Genomic DNA, 17,448 nt, shown 5'->3' on the forward strand with positions numbered 1-17,448 from the left:
AAATGCGCACCGGGAGGCAGGAAAAGAGTGGACAAAGTGAGTTCAAGTTGCAGACACAATCATCAGCGTAAAAAGGGTTGGAGGATGAGGAAAGATCTTTTATGGAGAGAGGAGGACCAGGGACCGAGTCACAGAGGAGAGGAGATTATAAGTAGAAATGACACCACGAATGCCTTACTAATAATCTGAAAGAAAGGAGTGCGCGATCCTAAAGTGTCTTTGAAAGCTAAGAGTTCGAAGAAATTTCAAAGACTAAAACGCCTTGAAGAACCACTAGGTTCCCGCGCCTGACACACATGCCAGAGAAATAAATCAAGTGAATGTATTTTTGCAGATCACATTAGTCCCCTCGAAAAGAATCAACAGGGTCGTATGTTCTGCTTCATAATCTGGTGGTCTGATCTTAATATATTCCTGCAACCGATTATCAGCATTATCCTTTCGTCATTCCTGATACACGCATGACATTCTCACTCATCATTTATCCAAAGGACCCGCTGCCCATTAGCTCTTGTAGGCAGGAGACACTTGATTGCAGTGGCGTAATGTATATCACAGATGTAGCAGTTAAGGGATGTGTGAAAATACTTCTCTAACTCGGCTTCTTCGCTGTGAAATGATCTGGACATATGGAGACAATAAGCGAGAAGAGGGTGATTTTGACGAAGAGGGTATATGTGTCAGGAGTGGAGTGGAAAAGGAGAACAGGGAGACCCAACTGGAAATGGAAGGATGGGGTGAATAATATTTTGAGCCCTCCGGGTCTGGATTTGCAGGAGGATGAAAGGCGAGCATGAGATACAGTGCATTGGAACGATGTGGTATACTGGGGTCGACGTGCTGACAATGGACTGAACCAGGGCTTGTGAAACGTCCGCGGTAAATCATGGAAAGGTCTGTTGGGCCTGGATGTGGATAGGGAGCTGTGGTTTTGGCGCATTACACACGACAGCTCAACAAGGGATGTGACAGCAAGTGGCCTTTTTTAGTCTGTTCATGGCGCTACCTCGCTAACTCGGGAAACGACGATCAAGTATGAAAGATATACATACATTTATATATATATATATATATATATATATATATATATATATATATATATATATATATATATATATATATATGATCTTAACATTATGTGAAAGGTGTTTCACTTAACCTTGGATGTTAAAGATGGTAAAGTTAACTTGTCCTGCTCCCCTGGCCACTGTTACGTGAGCAACACTGGTCAGCAGCCTTGGGCGTCGCCGCCAGGGGTTGCTGCTGCACGTCTGCCATGACCATTTCCTCCAGCGAGGTTTCTGTCCGCTCAGCAGATGTCATAAGGACATCTGCTGAGCGTTGTGGGAGTGGGTGCCGACCCCGGTCGCTTACCCATCTCCTTTGAGCACGTCGGTGCCAGCCTTGGATTCGAGGGTCAGGACGGTCTGGCTACCCTCACCATATATACTTAAGGCTCGCGCTCATTAAGGGTCGTAGCGACGTGCTCGTCAAGGGTCGACCCTTTCGTGCTCAAGGGTCGTAGCGACGTGCTCATCAAGGGTCGACCCCTTTCGTGCTCAAGGAGAGAGACACGCGAGTGACTTAAGTAAAGTGGTGAGCATGGCGTACGAGCCGTGAGTTGAGCCTGGACTCTATATATATATTATGATCTCGCGACTCCAACATCATGTACGCCCCCAGGATAGTACACCAACCTTAGGTGTACATCACGCCAAGATGAACGACTGCGCAGGGACTTTGGGCCTGTGGTGAGAGGAGAAAGGGCGAGACTAGCTGTAGCGAGTGTGTCTTGGATCGAAGGAGAGTACAGTTTAAACACTTGTTACGGTAGTGCAGAGGTACGCACGCCCGATAACATGTGAGGCCGGCTCGGGGAACATCCGGTGGCCCCAGACAGTCACCGTGGCCCTGGCTGTCAATGGCCCTCAACTGCCACTATGGCCCCTGGCTCTTAATGGCCCAGACTGTCACTGTGGCCCAGATTATGACCGTGGCCCTAGCTGCGAATGGCCCTAACTGCCACTATGGCCCAGATTGTTACTGTGGCCTAGATAACTACTACTGTGGCCCTGGCTGTCAATAAACCTGACTGCCACTGTGGCCCAGACTGCCACTGTGAGTGGCCAGATTGCCACTGTGGCCCAGACTGCCACTATGGCCCAGAGTGTCACTGTGGTCCAGACTGCCTCTGTGGCCCAAACATCCAGAGTAGCCCAAACAGTTACTATGCCCCAGATAGCCACTGTGGCTCAGACTGTCACTGTGGCGTAGTCTATTACTGTGGCCCAGAATGGCACCTTGACCGACACACTCATTGTGGCCTAGACTGTCAGTGCGGCCCGGAATGTCATCCTGGCCCAGACTGTCACTGTGGCCCAGACTGTCACTGTGGCCCAGTCTCACTGTGGCCTAGACTGTCACCATGCACAGAGAGACCCCAGTCTATTGGTAACCTTGCATAGATACCTCAATCTGCTGGTAACCCTGCATAGTGATACCCGAGCCTACTGGTAACTTAGCACAGAGATACCCCAGTCTGCTGGGGTATTTGTGAGTTACTTTACGCATGTCATCGAATGTCATTTGTGCGCTGTGGTAAATAAAGCTTTTTACTCCCACGTGTTTATATCTGATATGTTAAATGCGTGCCTTCACGCTACAGACGATCAGCGGTGTAGCGGTTAGCGCTACAGAACATGACGCAGTCACAGGCCGCCCAGGGTCGAGCGCATACGTTCGAATCTTGGTTGCGGCAGTCGGTCCACAGTCAACCCAGCTGTTCATCCACCCTTAGGGGTTTGGTCGTAGAAGGCGACTAAAAGGGGAGGGAACGGGTGGCTGGAAATCCTCCCCTCTCATTTTTGATTTTCCGAAAGAAGGAACAGAGAAGGGGGCCAAGTGAGGATTTCCTTCAAAGGCCCAGTCCTCTGTTCTTAACGCTACCTCGCTAACATGGGAAATGGCGAATAGTATGAAAGAAAGAAGATATATATATATATATATATATATATATATATATATATATATATATATATATATATATATATATATATCGACAATGAGATGGTCTACATTAGGACCCCAGGTGCCCGTGCCGTCTCAGCTAACATGAGAAAAATAAATAATAGTAAATACCGACTGAAATAGACGCCAGGGCGCTGGTAACGTCCGGCTCTCACGATTACAGGCGAAGAAAACATACTGTATCCTCCTGACCACGACGGTACGACCTGGAGCATAAGGGTACGACCCTGGTGCACCAATGTACGACCCTTGAGCATGGTGGTACGACCCTTGCAGCACGGAGGTACGACCCTTGTGCACAAATGTACGACCCTTGAGCATGGTGGTACGACCCTTAAGCATGATGGTACGACTCTTGCAGCACGGAAGTACGACCCCCTGAGCACGGAGGTACGACCCTCGAACATTGTGGTACGGCCCTTAAGCATGATGGTACGACCCTTGCAGCACGGAGGCACGACCCCCTGAGCACGGAGGTACGACCCTCGAGCATTGTGGTACGACCCTTAAGCATGATGGTACGATCCTTGCAGCACGGCGGTACGACCCCCCTGAGCACGGAGGCACGACCCTTGAGCATGGTGGTACGACTTTTAAACACGACGGTACGACCCTTGTAGCACGACGGTACAGCCAGTGGCGCAGCATAGAAAACCCCCCAAGAGAACAGCGAAATAATCTGCGAGCACGGCTAAGGCGAGGGTGGCGCCCCTGTGGGACTTCGACGTCGAGTTCGACGCCGAACGAGGATGACAGATCACAGGAGGTGGGTGACTGTGAAGATCACAGGAGGTGGGTGACGGTGAAGATCACAGGAGGTGGGTGACTGTGGAGATCACAGGAGGTGGGTGACTGTGGAGATCACAGGAGGTGGGTGACTGTGGAGATCACAGGAGGTGGGTGACTGTGGAGATCACAGGAGGTAGGTGACTGTGTGTGTGTGTGTGTGTGTGTGTGTGTGTGTGTGTGTGTGTGTGTGTGTGTGTGTGTGTGGCTGTGGAAGGAGGGAGGGGGGTGAGTGAGGAAGAAGAGAGCGAGGTGTATATTCTTTTTTTTGGGGGGGAGAAGGGGAGGTGGGGGAGGAAGGAGCTGTGAGAGAGAGAGAGAGAGAGAGAGAGAGAGAGAGAGAGAGAGAGAGAGAGAGAGAGAGAGAGAGAGAGAGAGAGAGAGAGAGAGAGAGAGAGAGAGAGAGTGGGCATAACCGATGCAAGGGATCGATCGAACACTCGATGCTGACCGATCCGTGGGTCACGCGGGGCCTGAGCGCATCATAATCCGGGGTAATAAGGACGAGGAAAGCGCTTGTCGACATGTGCAATGAGAGAACCGAGAACCTGCCTCCCCTACCTGACCCTACATGGCCCTACCTCTCGACAATACGCCAGCCACACACTACGTCATCGCTGACAACACACGCGCGAGGTCCGCACACGATATGACAAAACATCAGCACGGAGGGCCATTAACACATCAAACCCTCCCCGAAAACTCACTGGTATCAATCCTGGAGGAGGTGAAAAAACAAGGATCCCTCGGCATCCTCCACGAATAAACTATTCGATCCACCCTAAACTACGCCTCACCTCCTGTTCAAAAAGTACGAGTGACGGTACGACACCCCGCGGGAAACAGGTGCATTCGTAAGAACCACACAGGTCGCTTTGCATCCGCTGACACTTGACACCCATAAGACGAAAGAGGAACATTTCCTGTGTCCTGTTCTTTGAGACACCTCTGGGTCTTTTCCACCTGAGCCACTCCCTAATCAATCATCAAACCTTATACAAAAAATAAATACCTCAGACCCGCCTTACCCTTCAACAACCCACATTCCCAGGTTCTCTCCCACCTCCTGTAAACAACACACTGACCAAACATACGGTTCAGTGACCCAACAACCAACATTCCCAGGTTCTCTCCCACCTCCTGTAAACACCACACTGACCAAACATACGGTTCAGTGACCCAACAAGCACCAAAAAAACACAGCCCATCCCAACCCAACCTCAAGCTGCAGTCCGCCAGACATACACTTTTAAGAAACTACACTCCCCAGACATGTCCGAGTCATACTTTCTCTCGTCAGCGTACCGCGCACCAATCCACCTCTATCACGTCACAAAGATCCCTCATGGCCAAGACACGTCCTCCACACTTGGAGACACTGGCCATGCAATACTCAGTTTGTGCTGCACTCGCCGCCTCACAACGATGCACATACACCACCACACTGACACGAGCTGTGGTCCAGCCCGGTGGCTGCCCCATGGAGGGGGTCAGGTAGCAGGAGGGTAAGAAAACGTACGGCAGAGCTTTAGGTGAAGCAATGTAAACAAACGGTACGCAGTAGTAGTAGTAGTAGTAGTAGTAGTAGTAGGAGGAGGAGGAGGAGGAGCAATATAAAACAAAAATGAAATAAAAAAAACCTTTGGTTACGTATAAGGAGACAAGTGGTTCGTTGCTGTTCATGTGGAGAGTCTTGCACCAGTGGGGGACGTCCGGTCGGGTGTATAACGTTGAACCTCAGCGCACGTCTGGTCGTGTGTATAAAGTTCAACCTCACTGTACGTCCGGTCGTGTCTATATACGCAACCTCACTGTACGTCCGGTCGTGTGAACATATGCAACTTCACTGTACGTCCGGTCGTGTGTACGTGAACAATGGACCCAAGACATAAGTATGTGTACATGGACCTTAGACATGTACGTGCATGTGGACCCAACACAAACATGATATGTGTATATTGGCCCTACACTGTACGTCCGGTCGTGTGTGCGTGAGGATATGTGAACAATGGAACCAAGACATTAAGTACGTGTACATGGACCCTAGACATGTACGTACACATAGGCCCTCAACATACATATTATTTGTGTACAAAGACCCTGGACATACGTCATATGGGTACATGAACCCTAGACATACATATGTGTACATGAACCCTAGACGTACATCATGTGTACATGAACCAAAGACGTACATGATAAGTGTACGTGAACCCTAAACATACAGTGGGATAACCTCACCGCGTCTGCCACAGACAGGTCTTCCTGGCCTTTAGCTCTGGGCATCACTAAGAACGTCTGTCGTTCGATCTTTCCCTCACTTTTCCGGCCTGATTATACTATAGCGTCTCTCCCGCAGACCAAGCCACTCTCTCTCTCTCTTTCTCTCTCTCTCTCTCTCTCTCTCTCTCTCTCTCTCTCTCTCTCTCTCTCTCTCTGGTTCCCGCTTCTCCTCTGTCTTACTCTACCTGGGATGACTCTCTAGCATTCCTTCCCATCCCCGATGCTCCTCTTACTAACGGTATGCCTCTTCCCGCAATCTCTTTTCCGGACTTTCCGAGAAGCGCTTCTCTCACTCTCTCTCTCTCTCTCTCTCTCTCTCTGGCCACAAGCAAGGATCATAGTCCCGATGGCATCCACCCCCCACGTACTGACTTGTGCCTCTGAACTTCCACCTGGGCTTGTTCGACTGGTCAAAACCCAGGACTTCTTCGTGGAGACGCCTTGGTTCATCCCATCCCCCAAGATGGAGGACCGTTCTGACCCCTTCTAACCCTCATGTTTTCGCTCTGACATCTACCATTTCCAAAAGGCATTTGAATCCCTCCTCAACTCCCATGTCCTCAGACACCTTGAATCGCACAGTCTTCCCTCTCATCACGAGCATGGCTCACGTGAGGGCGAGAGAGAGACACCTTGAATCACACAGTCTTCCCTCTCATCACGAGCATGGCTCACGTGAGGGCGAAAGATGGTAACATTCTTTCCAATCTTACTAATGTCTGGTCATCATCCCCGAGAGATTTTGGGGGGAATAATCCCATGAAGCTGTGCCCAACATATCTAAAGCTTCTGACACGGTGCGTGGCATCGGAGTCTCACCTCTAAGCTTCCCTCCCTCACTTTGCTCCGTCATATCTATGTTCCTCTCGGGCCGATCTATCTCCATGATTGGTGATAGACCAGCCTCTCTCTCTCTCTCTCTCTCTCTCTCTCTCTCTCTCTCTCTCTCTCTCTCTCTCTCTCTCTCTCTCTCTCTCCTCCCTTTCTCCGTCAACAGCGGTGTCCCTCAAGGTTCTGTCCTGTCTCCTAAACCGTTTTTTTTTCTCCCCTCCTTATCGATGAATTCCTTTCGATCCACAAGCAACCAAATGCACTCGTGCGTTGACGGATCAACCCTGCGTTCCCTCCACATCCTTCAGTTCGGCTCCGTCTCCTCTCACTCGGTCTGCATCTCAGTTTCGACACAGCCTCCTCAACAAACACAGACGCCATGGTGGATGGGAAGATATGGGTGACGTCATGTTGGATGGGGGAGACAAGGGGCGGCATGATGGATGGGGAGAAAGGTGGACGTCATGATGGGCGGGGAGACAGGTGGACGTCATGACGGGCGGGGAGACAGGTGGACGTCATGATGTATAAAGGGAGGGGGTTGGGAGAGAGAGAGAGAGAGAGAGAGAGAGAGAGAGAGAGAGAGAGAGAGAGAGAGAGAGAGAGAGAGAGAGAGAGAGAGAGAGAGACGTGGAGGACGTCATTCAGCTGAGACTTTTAATGTAGCGTTACATGAAGTCCCTCATGAGAGGCCCCCCTGGCCTCTCTCTCTACTCTCGGGACACCATCCAACCTCACAAGGGCCCTCCCTACAGACCATTCCTCGCAGGGGGCCTCTCGCCCTTCATCCCCACACCTCTGGCGAAGGGCCTCTCGCTCCTCATCATGAGGAGGTCCTCCTCAACCCCCCCGCCCCGAAGGTCATCCCCTCCCAACCTGCCTATCCCCACCCCTATGGAGGCACCCCCACCTACCCTATCCGCTGGCTGCGGCAGTTGTGTGTGTGTGTGTGTGTGTGTGTGTGTCAGTCCGAAGATACCGGTTGGGGCAGCAGATAACAAGGACATATGTTCCCTCTCCCTCTCCCTCTGTCTTTCCCTCTCCCCCCCACCCCACATACACACACAGAGAACACAAACTGATTAACGAGACAGTGGCTGTGGATTGCAGACATACATCTAGAAAGAAAGAAAAATAAGTTGTATGACAATACAGTTGGAGAGATGAGTCTCCCCAAGAGTGTAAAAACTCCCCCTCTCCTCACCGTATAGTACACTTAAGCAAGAACACACACACAAACACGCACACACACACACACACACACACACACACACACACACACAGACACACACACAAACACACACACACACACACACACACACACACACCCGTCACGAATCTCTTCGAACCTTCTGGCAATCGAGCCCCGCGCTGACCCAAGGTAATGGACCGACAGACTGTGTGCTGCATCGCTGGCCTGACGAGACCCTAAACTCCATCGCGAGGTGTTCGCTGGCCTGACGAGACCCTGTGCTCCATCGCGAGGTGTTCGCTGGCCTGACGAGACCCTGTGCTCCATCGCGAGGTGTTCGCTGGCCTGACGAGACCCTGTGCTCCATCGCGAGGTGTTCGCTGGCCTGACGAGAGACCCTGTGCTCCAACTGAGGTGTTCGCTGCGAGGCAGGATCTACAAAGCAGGAGGAACTGGTGGGTCTTGTAGCCCATCATTGTCGAGAGGAGGATGACGCTAGCGGACGGCAGAGGAGGCGCCCTGCGGGGTGTCACCAGCGGCGTGCCGCAAGGGCTGAGCTTTTGGGGGAACCGCCCGAACCATGGTGGCTGGCTGACGACGACGCCAAGGTCGCGAGTGACCTAAAGAACATCTGTATATTACACCTGCGGCCACGAAGGGGACCCGGAGAACTTCCCGAGTTGGTCTGGGACCTGCGTGGCGACGTGCAGTTCCAGGTGAGTGCATAGTCACGAGAAGAAGAAGAAGAAGAAGAAGAAGAAGAAGAAGAAGAAGAAGAAGAAGAAGAAGAAAAAGAAGAAGAAGAAGAAGAAGAAGAAGAAGAAGAAGAAGAAGAAGAAAGAAAAGAAGAAGAAGAAGAAGAAGAAGAAGAAGAAGAAGAAGAAGTGTTAAAAAGAAAGGAAAAAGGATTCCTCAGTATGGTTATTACTTGTTGTGCGTGGGGAAAGAACTCAAAGGGGAAAGAGACTTTTAAAGGGTTTCCAATATGCCCAAACTGTCGCTGGAGCTCCACAGGAGAAGAAGTGTGAGGAGGGGGAATCGAACTGTCTTCTAGCAAATGTATGTACGGGGATAATGACACTTTGGGTATGGTTATTCCCTACAAGAACCCCTGGTCCCAGAACCCTCCGGGATCGAGCACATGACACGTCATGAACACAAGGACAGAGGACCAGAGAACACTGCTCGGAAGGTAGCAGGTGTTCCCGGTGACAATGACTGTGGCGTATGTATAATGAACGTGGTACATCCTCAGAATAAAACAATGAAATTCTGTATTATTCACTCAACTGCTTCAAATCCAGAGTGATGATGTATCCATGCCAGTAACAACACTACAGGATGGACACGCATGACGCAAGCCGGAGAGAGAGAGAAAGAGAGACGGGCTTGAGGCCTACAGTACTGCAGGAAGATACAGTACGGCAGGCATATACAGTACTGCAGGAACCTACAGTACTGCAGGCACCTACAATACTGCAGGAATCTACAGTAATGTAAGCACCTACAATACTGCAGGAATCTACAGTACTGCAGGAACCTACAGCACTGCAGGCACCTACAATACTGCAGGCACCTACAGTACTGCAGGAACCTACAGTACTGCAGGAACCTAAAGTACCGCAGGAACCTACAGAACCGGAGGAATCTACAGTACCGCAGGCACCTACAGTACCGCAGGAACCTACAGTACCGCAGGCACCTACAGTACCGCAGGAACCTACAGTACCGCAGAAACCGACAGTACCGCAGGCACCTACAGTACCGCAGGCACCGACAGAACCGCAGGCACCTACAGTATCGCAGGCACCTACAGTACCGCAGGCACCTACAGTACCGCAGGCACCTACAGTACCGCAGGCACCGACAGTACCGCAGGCACCTACAGTATCGCAGGCACCTACAGTACCGCAGGCACCTACAGTACCGCAGGCACCTACAGTACCGCAGGCACCGACAGTACCGCAGGCACCTACAGTACCGCAGGCACCGACAGTACCGCAGGCACCTACAGTACCGCAGGCACCTACAGTACCGCAGGCACCGACAGTACCGCAGGCACCTACAGTACCGCAGGCACCGACAGTACCGCAGGCACCTACAGTACCGCAGGCACCGACAGAACCGGAGGAACCTACAGTACCGCAGGAACCTACAGTACTGCAAGCACTTACAGTACTGCAAGCATCTACAATACTGCAGGAATCTACAGTACCGCAGGAACCTACAGTACCGCAGGAACCTACAGTACTGCAAGCACTTACAGTACTGCAAGCATCTACAATACTGCAGGAATCTACAGTACCGCAGGAACCTACAGTACCGCAGGCACCTACAGTGCCGCAGGCACCGACAGTACCGCAGGAACCTACAGTACCGCAGGCACCTACAGTACCGCAGGCACCTACAGTCACAAGTGTTAGTATTACGGTAAGCACAGGCTAACGTACCGGCTGCAGGCAAGTCGCAGGTGGGGGAGGAGGCGTCGTGTAGGTAGTGATGCTGGGGTGAGGTCAGGTGCGGCCGTGGGGGTGTGGGCGGCAGGTCGGGCAGGCTCAGCGGAGAGAAGGGGTCACACCCGGAGTCGGTCTCGCTCCCGCTGCCGCCCTCACCCCCGCCCACCGTCCGCCGCACCCACGCCTCGTCCAACTGCGGCAGGAGGGCGTCCATCGTATGGCTGGTGCCGGGCCCTGGTCACACGCATGGGTCCTGCCAGCCCATGGCGCCTCCTGCAAACACCTCGCCAAGGGTAATCCCGGGGCGGTGGTGGTGATGGTTTTGGATGGGGGGGTCGTCTCCTCCACTTGATGCTGGTGTTGGTGGTGGGGTGCGGTGGGGCAGCAAGGGGTCGTGGGCCACGTCTCGTGCACCGAGCCGGTGCTGCTGTAATGAGGACTGGCCTCTGATGGTGCTCCTTGGGGGGTGAAGGGGAGAGGGGAGGTGGTGGTGAGTTCGAGGGGGAGAGAGAGGAAGGGGTGAGGGTGGGTGTGGGTGAGGGGGACTCAACACAGTCTTTGATATGGTACGCCGCGGCCGCTGGCACCTATCCTACGGTACCCAGTGGTACGGGTCACCATCACACGGTACGCAGGGATGGGTAGGAAGGGTTATGGCAGACCTTTCCCCCCTAACTCCCTCACTCACTCACGCGTTACCGAGAAGTACCAGCGCGCTGCCCACATGAAATACCAGAGGAGGAGGTCCCAGGAATCACTGTTATCCACCACAGGGGGGGAGGCGAGAGGTGCGATAGTGAAGTCACTTACGTTCGGTAATGGTGAGGCTCACACGTCACATTTCTAACTCACAGAGCCAATGGGAGGTGTACCTCATGTCTCTCACTGCGGTACAGCACCGCCATCACACGGTACGCAGGGCTAGCTACAGCACCGGCAGCATGGTACACGGGAGTGCAACATACACAGTCAGCTGGTGCTTCGAGGGTTGGGGGTAAGGAGAGGGGGTTGTGTGGGCTGGGGTGGACGACTCCCGGGTCAGTATGGAGCGCGGGACAACATCGTCGATTTCGGCTCTCTTTCTCTGCCAACAGCAACACTTAAACCTGGAAATGCAAACAAAGGGCCTCAGTGAGAGTGAGAATAATATAGATACACAGACCACACAGACACCAAAGTCCATCCAGGTGAGATAGTCTGGCCTTAAGAAAAAAATAACACCCTTCACAGCAGTAAAAGAAAAGGATAGCAAAGCAAAAGCTATCTGCCCACCCTCCGGCAACACGCCGGACGGAACACAGGTAGAAAGAAAAAAAAATACCTTGCAGGATTAATATGCATTAAGGAAATTTTCATAGGAAAGTCACAGGTAGAACGAACATGAATATGTCATGCACCCCATCACCAACGACATGCATCCTTTCACTTTTTTTATAAAGACAACACCAATGAGGATAAACTTGAGCTCCTGCCTCTCTCTCTCGACTTACCGTGCCTTTATCTTTACTGAAGAATCATACAATTATTCCTATATACTATCTCAATGCAGGCGAGATGGGTTAATCAATGTTGGCATGTTACTGCACTATGGCCCAAGGAGAGATCGGTGGTTTTGAGAGGGTAGCACTGTATACCACTGCGTTATCATGACTGATCGACTGGAGATCGGTGGTTTTGAGAAGGTAGCACTGTATACCACTGCGTTATCATGACTGATCGACTGAATCATTTCAGTACCGGAGGGTGACAGGTGATGATCAAGCTTAACTCTGTAGATACTGCTCGGAACAAAAGTTTCTGGGAGCTTATTCCACGCATCAGTAATGTCGTTGGTAAACAAATACCTCGTACAGTTAAGGTTAACCCGGTGACCTCTATGCTTTTTAGTACATTTTCTAGTCTATTTCCTCTCGTCGGTAATGTTGGCGCTACCGTAAAGAAATTTTCAATGTCGACGTTGGTGAATCTTTTAAGTATACGAAAACATTCGATCAAATTGCCCCGGAGGCTCCTCTTACTTGGAGAGCATTGTTTAATTCTCACAGTTTCTCCTCATATGGTTTGTTATGCAAGGAAGAAATCAGTTCAGTCGCCCTTCGCTGCACTGCTATCAATTTAGGAATATATTTGCTTGAGTGGGAGGCCCGAAACTGCACTGCATATTCGTGATGTGGTCAAACTAGAATTAAGTACAGGAGCAATATCACATCCTAACATCCTTATTTGCTTTCTCTGCAGCTTCATTACAATGCTGGGACAATTTAAGAGAGAGAGAGAGAGAGAGAGAGAGAGAGAGAGAGAGAGAGAGAGAGAGAGAGAGAGAGAATCTACTTATCCTTCTCTTATCTGCCGTTTGGGAAGAGAAGGACCCGATCGTTTTCCTCGTAAATTCAGCAGGGAAATCGGAAGAAGCCCAGAGGCAAGTGAGCTACCATGGAAGGTTAGAAATGACTTGAGCAGTACAGAGTATAATACACACACACACACACACACACACACACACACACACACATTTACATTTACGATCATGTAAAAACTTTTTACGTACAATAATTTCTTGTGAGGGTTAGACAATGCGGGCTTAGGGCCCACAAATGTGGGAAACTATTCTTACTTCTGACTGACATTAACAGAAAGATGCATCAGAACAGTTGACATTCATGACGAAATGGTTATTTTGTCTTTCTTTAAGCGGCGGGGGGGGGGGGGAGCTATGCTCGTATAGCTTCATGAATGCTGTTTCCAGGATTATCAACTGCCCTTGCCCTCCGCAAGTCACCTTAGCCAAGGCACACTTGGCAAACGCCACACCTTGAATGAGGCGGAAGTACTATTCCCAGGAGTGTTAAACGCATGGAACGACTTGCCACTTAGAATGGGCGAAAGCAGTGCTACAGGTACCAGACCAGACTAAATACTTCGCTTCATGTCCACGACTTACATCATTTGCGCCTCCTTAGCCACACCGTCAATTTGCAGGTTACACTCTCTTGGATTATCTGTGTATAACCTCCGACTTTGACCACATTAATCTGTGAGTTTTTGATATCTTCCACCATCACAAACAGCCTCAAAAGGACCCACTGGTCCGTTGCTGTCAGAACTCCCTTTTGAGTTCCTTTGAAATGCCTTCATAACACAGCCTCTGGAGGCGAAGTGAGGAGGAACACGTCAGCCTTTTCTACACTGGTGGCAATTATACCTGTGGGGTCGTGTGTGGCTGTCTATGTCGCAAGGGCCACATGTAAAACGAGTGTGTGTGTGTGTGTGTGTGTGTGTGTGTGTGTGTGTGTGTGTGTGTGTGTGTGTGGTGGGCTTAAATGACCCCTGGCAATGGACGAGTCCAAAGCCCAACTAACCAATCAACTAATCCAACAACGAACCTTCCTGTAACCCAACCTCCCACACCCACACAGACCTCCCACACCCACACACAAACCTCCCATCCCCACACAAACCTCCCACACCCACACAGACCTCCCACACCCACACACAAACCTCCCACCCACACACAAACCTCCCACACCCACACACAAACCTCCACAACCAGGAGCTGGAGTATTGCACCATCATTAGAACATGCGCACAGCCGCAGATTACCGCCCCACGACATGTTCGGCTTCTGTCACAGCCATCGCTGAGTTCAACCTTAAGTTTACACATCATTCAAAAAAATTCCTTCTTTTTCCATATTTACAGTACATGACATCGCCTCCTCCTCCTCCTCCTCAGTGACCACAAAAGTATTTTTTTTTCAACAAAGTTGAATTTCTAAACTTAGGCCAGAACGTGGTGTATTAGTGAAGAGGAAGAGAGAGAGCGACGAAGAGAATATAATAATCCAAAGACAAAAAGGAAGGAGAGGAAAGGTGAAACTTGAGGCGGGTGCTGTTCTTCGTCGTGTGGAAGAACAGATAACATGATGGACGTGCAACCGTTCTTCGTCACACGGTAGAACAGGTGAAGATAATCCGAAGCAAGCAGAACAGGTGAAGATAATCCGAAGCAAGCAGAACAGGTGAAGATAATCCGAAGCAAGCAATTCATAGGATGGATCCGCACGACTGAATTTATTGCCGCTAAGCTAAAAAAAAAAAAAAAGAAAAAAAAAATACTCTTTTGAGTTGCAAAAAGTCTTTCAAGTCTTCGGTGACATTTCCTTGATATATCAGTGTAACTCGCTGGGTCGAAAGGGGGTTGTTCTCCTGCTGGCCACACAGTTCATCTCCGCGTGAAAGAAAACGAAACCCGCTATTGGGATATCAAGCCAGCGTTATCACTATGTCGCCCATAATACGTGATCAATCCTGTGGAAATGGGGACTTGAAAACAACAGACCGATGTGGAAATGGGGACTTGAAAACAACAGACCGATGTGGAAATGGGGACTTGAAAACAACAGACCGATGTGGAAATGGGGACTTGAAAACAACAGACCGATGTGGAAATGGGGACTTGAAAACAACAGACCGATGTGGAAATGGGGACTTGAAAACAACAGACCGATGTGGAAATGGGGACTTGAAAACAACAGACCGATGTGGAAATGGGGACTTGAAAACAACAGACCGATGTGGAAATGGGGACTTGAAAACAACAGACCGATGTGGAAATGGGGACTTGAAAACAACAGACCGATGTTGCAACTGGGTATATACACCCAAGGCTGCTCTACTTCCAGTGGCAGGGAAATGTATGACTCCTATGCAGTGGGGTCCTTTTATTTTTTGATATAGACTGTAATGCCAGAGGCGCAGCCTTGCCAAAGGTGGCTTTTCCACTCGCGGTGTAACCTCGAGCTCGAGGGAGGAGGAAGGGGGGTTTATATATTATGGACTCCGCAGTGCTTGTGGACGGAAAGGAGTTACAATACTGTCATTGACCTTCTCGCTCTAGAAGAAGAGTCCATCATTTCCCTGCTCCTGCGCGGAGCGCAGTCGCCAAGCTGCAGGAGACCCATGAAAGGGTGTCCTGTGGTTATATAATAACAATAGTAATAATAATAATAATAATAATAATAATAATAATAATAATAATAATAAAATAATAATAATAATAATAACAATAATGATAATAATAATAATAACGAAGGGGTGGAGGACATAAGAGAAACAATTGTAAGACAAAAATACATATTCTTTCCTGTGTATTACCTGCGTATGAGTCTGGCTGGGTAAGGTTGTGTCCGATAATTACGTACGTAAGAGGCGAGTTGAGTATAGCGAAGCTCCAGTGCGGACCGGCGCCACCAGGGGACTGAACCAGCGCGCGTCAACGCTCATTCAAAGGATAACCTAATGAATGGGACGCCGTCTTCGAAACCCTTCAACCCGACTTCGGAGGAACAGAGAATCGATTACGAGATCACGCCTTCCCTGATCTAGAATTCGCCTCGTAGCGAGATCTCCGTCTATGGGAGATAAGGCTGGACTGCAGGCCCCCCCCGCGCCCCCACACAGGTCTCGCGAGGAAGGATGTAATATATACTGAGAGACGAGGACGGCGGATGCGGAAGCGACACATCAGGACGCGTGGAAACGGCAGCTTGCTATCTGGGTGACCCGGGGAGTGGTGCGCGCGCACCACCCCCCACCCGAACCAGCGCACGTCTACCTCAACTGTCTCGTCTAAATCTCTAAACTCACGTCTACCTCAACTGTCTCGTCTAAATCTCTTAACTACTCTGACCCGCTCTCGAGACTAACACCACCAGGTCAAAATCCATCAAAAAATGGTCTCGTCTTTTAGAAGAGATGATTTTGAACTATTCAAAATTTATACCTAACCTAGTCTTTGTTAATAATGACCTGAAGTGGGAATTGCTTGATCCAGTGGTCAGGAACTAAAGAAACTGCGCACGGGGCCATTGGCTTTTGCTGATAACGATAATAGGAGAGAGAGAGAGAGAGAGAGAGAGAGAGAGAGAGAGAGAGAGAGAGAGAGAGAGAGAGAGAGAGAGAGAGAGAGAGAGAGAGAGAGAGATGTTGCCATCGATAACATACCCTTCTTCCGGTACAGAGATAAGAAGGTCTCACTGGCTACACTAATGACGACCACTCAGTTGCCCACTCCCCATGGCAACCAATCAGGTTGCCCGCACTCTCCATGGTGACCAATCAGGCTGCCCGCACTCTCCATGGCGACCAATCAGGTTGCCCGCACTCTCCATGGCGACCAATCAGGTTGCCAGCACTGTCTATGGTGACCAATCAGGTTGCCCGCACTGTCCATGGTGACCAATCAGGTTGCCAGCACTGTCTATGGTGACCAATCAAGTTGCTTACTGTCCATGGTGACCAATCAGGCTGCCCACTCTCCATGGCGACCAATCAGGTGGCCCACTCTCCATGGTGGCCAATCAGGTTGCCCACTGTCCATGGCGATCAATCAGGTTGACCACTCTCCATGGCAACCAATCAGGTTGCCCACTCTCCATGGTGACCAATCAGGTTGCCCACTATCCATGGTGACCAATCAGGCTGCCCACTGTCAATGGTGACCAATCAGGCTGCCCACTGTTCATGGCGACCAATCAGGTTGCCCACTGTCAATGGCAACCAATCAGGTTGCCCACTCTCCATGGTGACCAATCAGGTTGCCCACTATCCATGGTGACCAATCAGGCTGCCCACTGTCAATGGTGACCAATCAGGCTGCCCACTGTCCATGGCGACCAATCAGGTTGCCCACTGTCCATGGCAACCAATCAGGTTGCCCACTCTCCATGGTGACCAATCAGGTTGCCCACTATCCATGGTGACCAATCAGGCTGCCCACTGTCAATGGTGACCAATCAGGCTACCCACTGTCCATGGCGACCAATCAGGTTGCCCACTCTCCATGGTGACCAATCAGGTTGCCCACTATCCATGG

At 50.5% G+C, this 17,448-nt stretch overlaps 1 protein-coding gene across 3 annotated transcripts in view; it reads right to left on the minus strand.

Annotated features, from left to right (window-relative positions):
* LOC139756380 (uncharacterized) overlaps positions 1–17,448 on the minus strand; it is a 127,445-nt gene that overhangs the window by 18,566 nt on the left and 91,431 nt on the right. For 2 of the 3 annotated variants that reach the window (XM_071675773.1, XM_071675772.1), the window contains exon 2: positions 10,570–11,681. In XM_071675773.1, coding sequence (XP_071531874.1) covers positions 10,570–10,789 — 220 coding nt within the window. In that variant the 5' untranslated portion in view covers positions 10,790–11,681. Of the gene's footprint in view, positions 1–10,569; positions 11,682–15,728; positions 15,989–17,448 lie in introns of those variants that run through there. The other variant, XM_071675774.1, reaches the window with a different exon arrangement.

The sequence above is a fragment of the Panulirus ornatus genome, chromosome 21 (assembly GCF_036320965.1).
Source record: "Panulirus ornatus isolate Po-2019 chromosome 21, ASM3632096v1, whole genome shotgun sequence".
Taxonomy (NCBI): domain Eukaryota; kingdom Metazoa; phylum Arthropoda; class Malacostraca; order Decapoda; family Palinuridae; genus Panulirus; species Panulirus ornatus.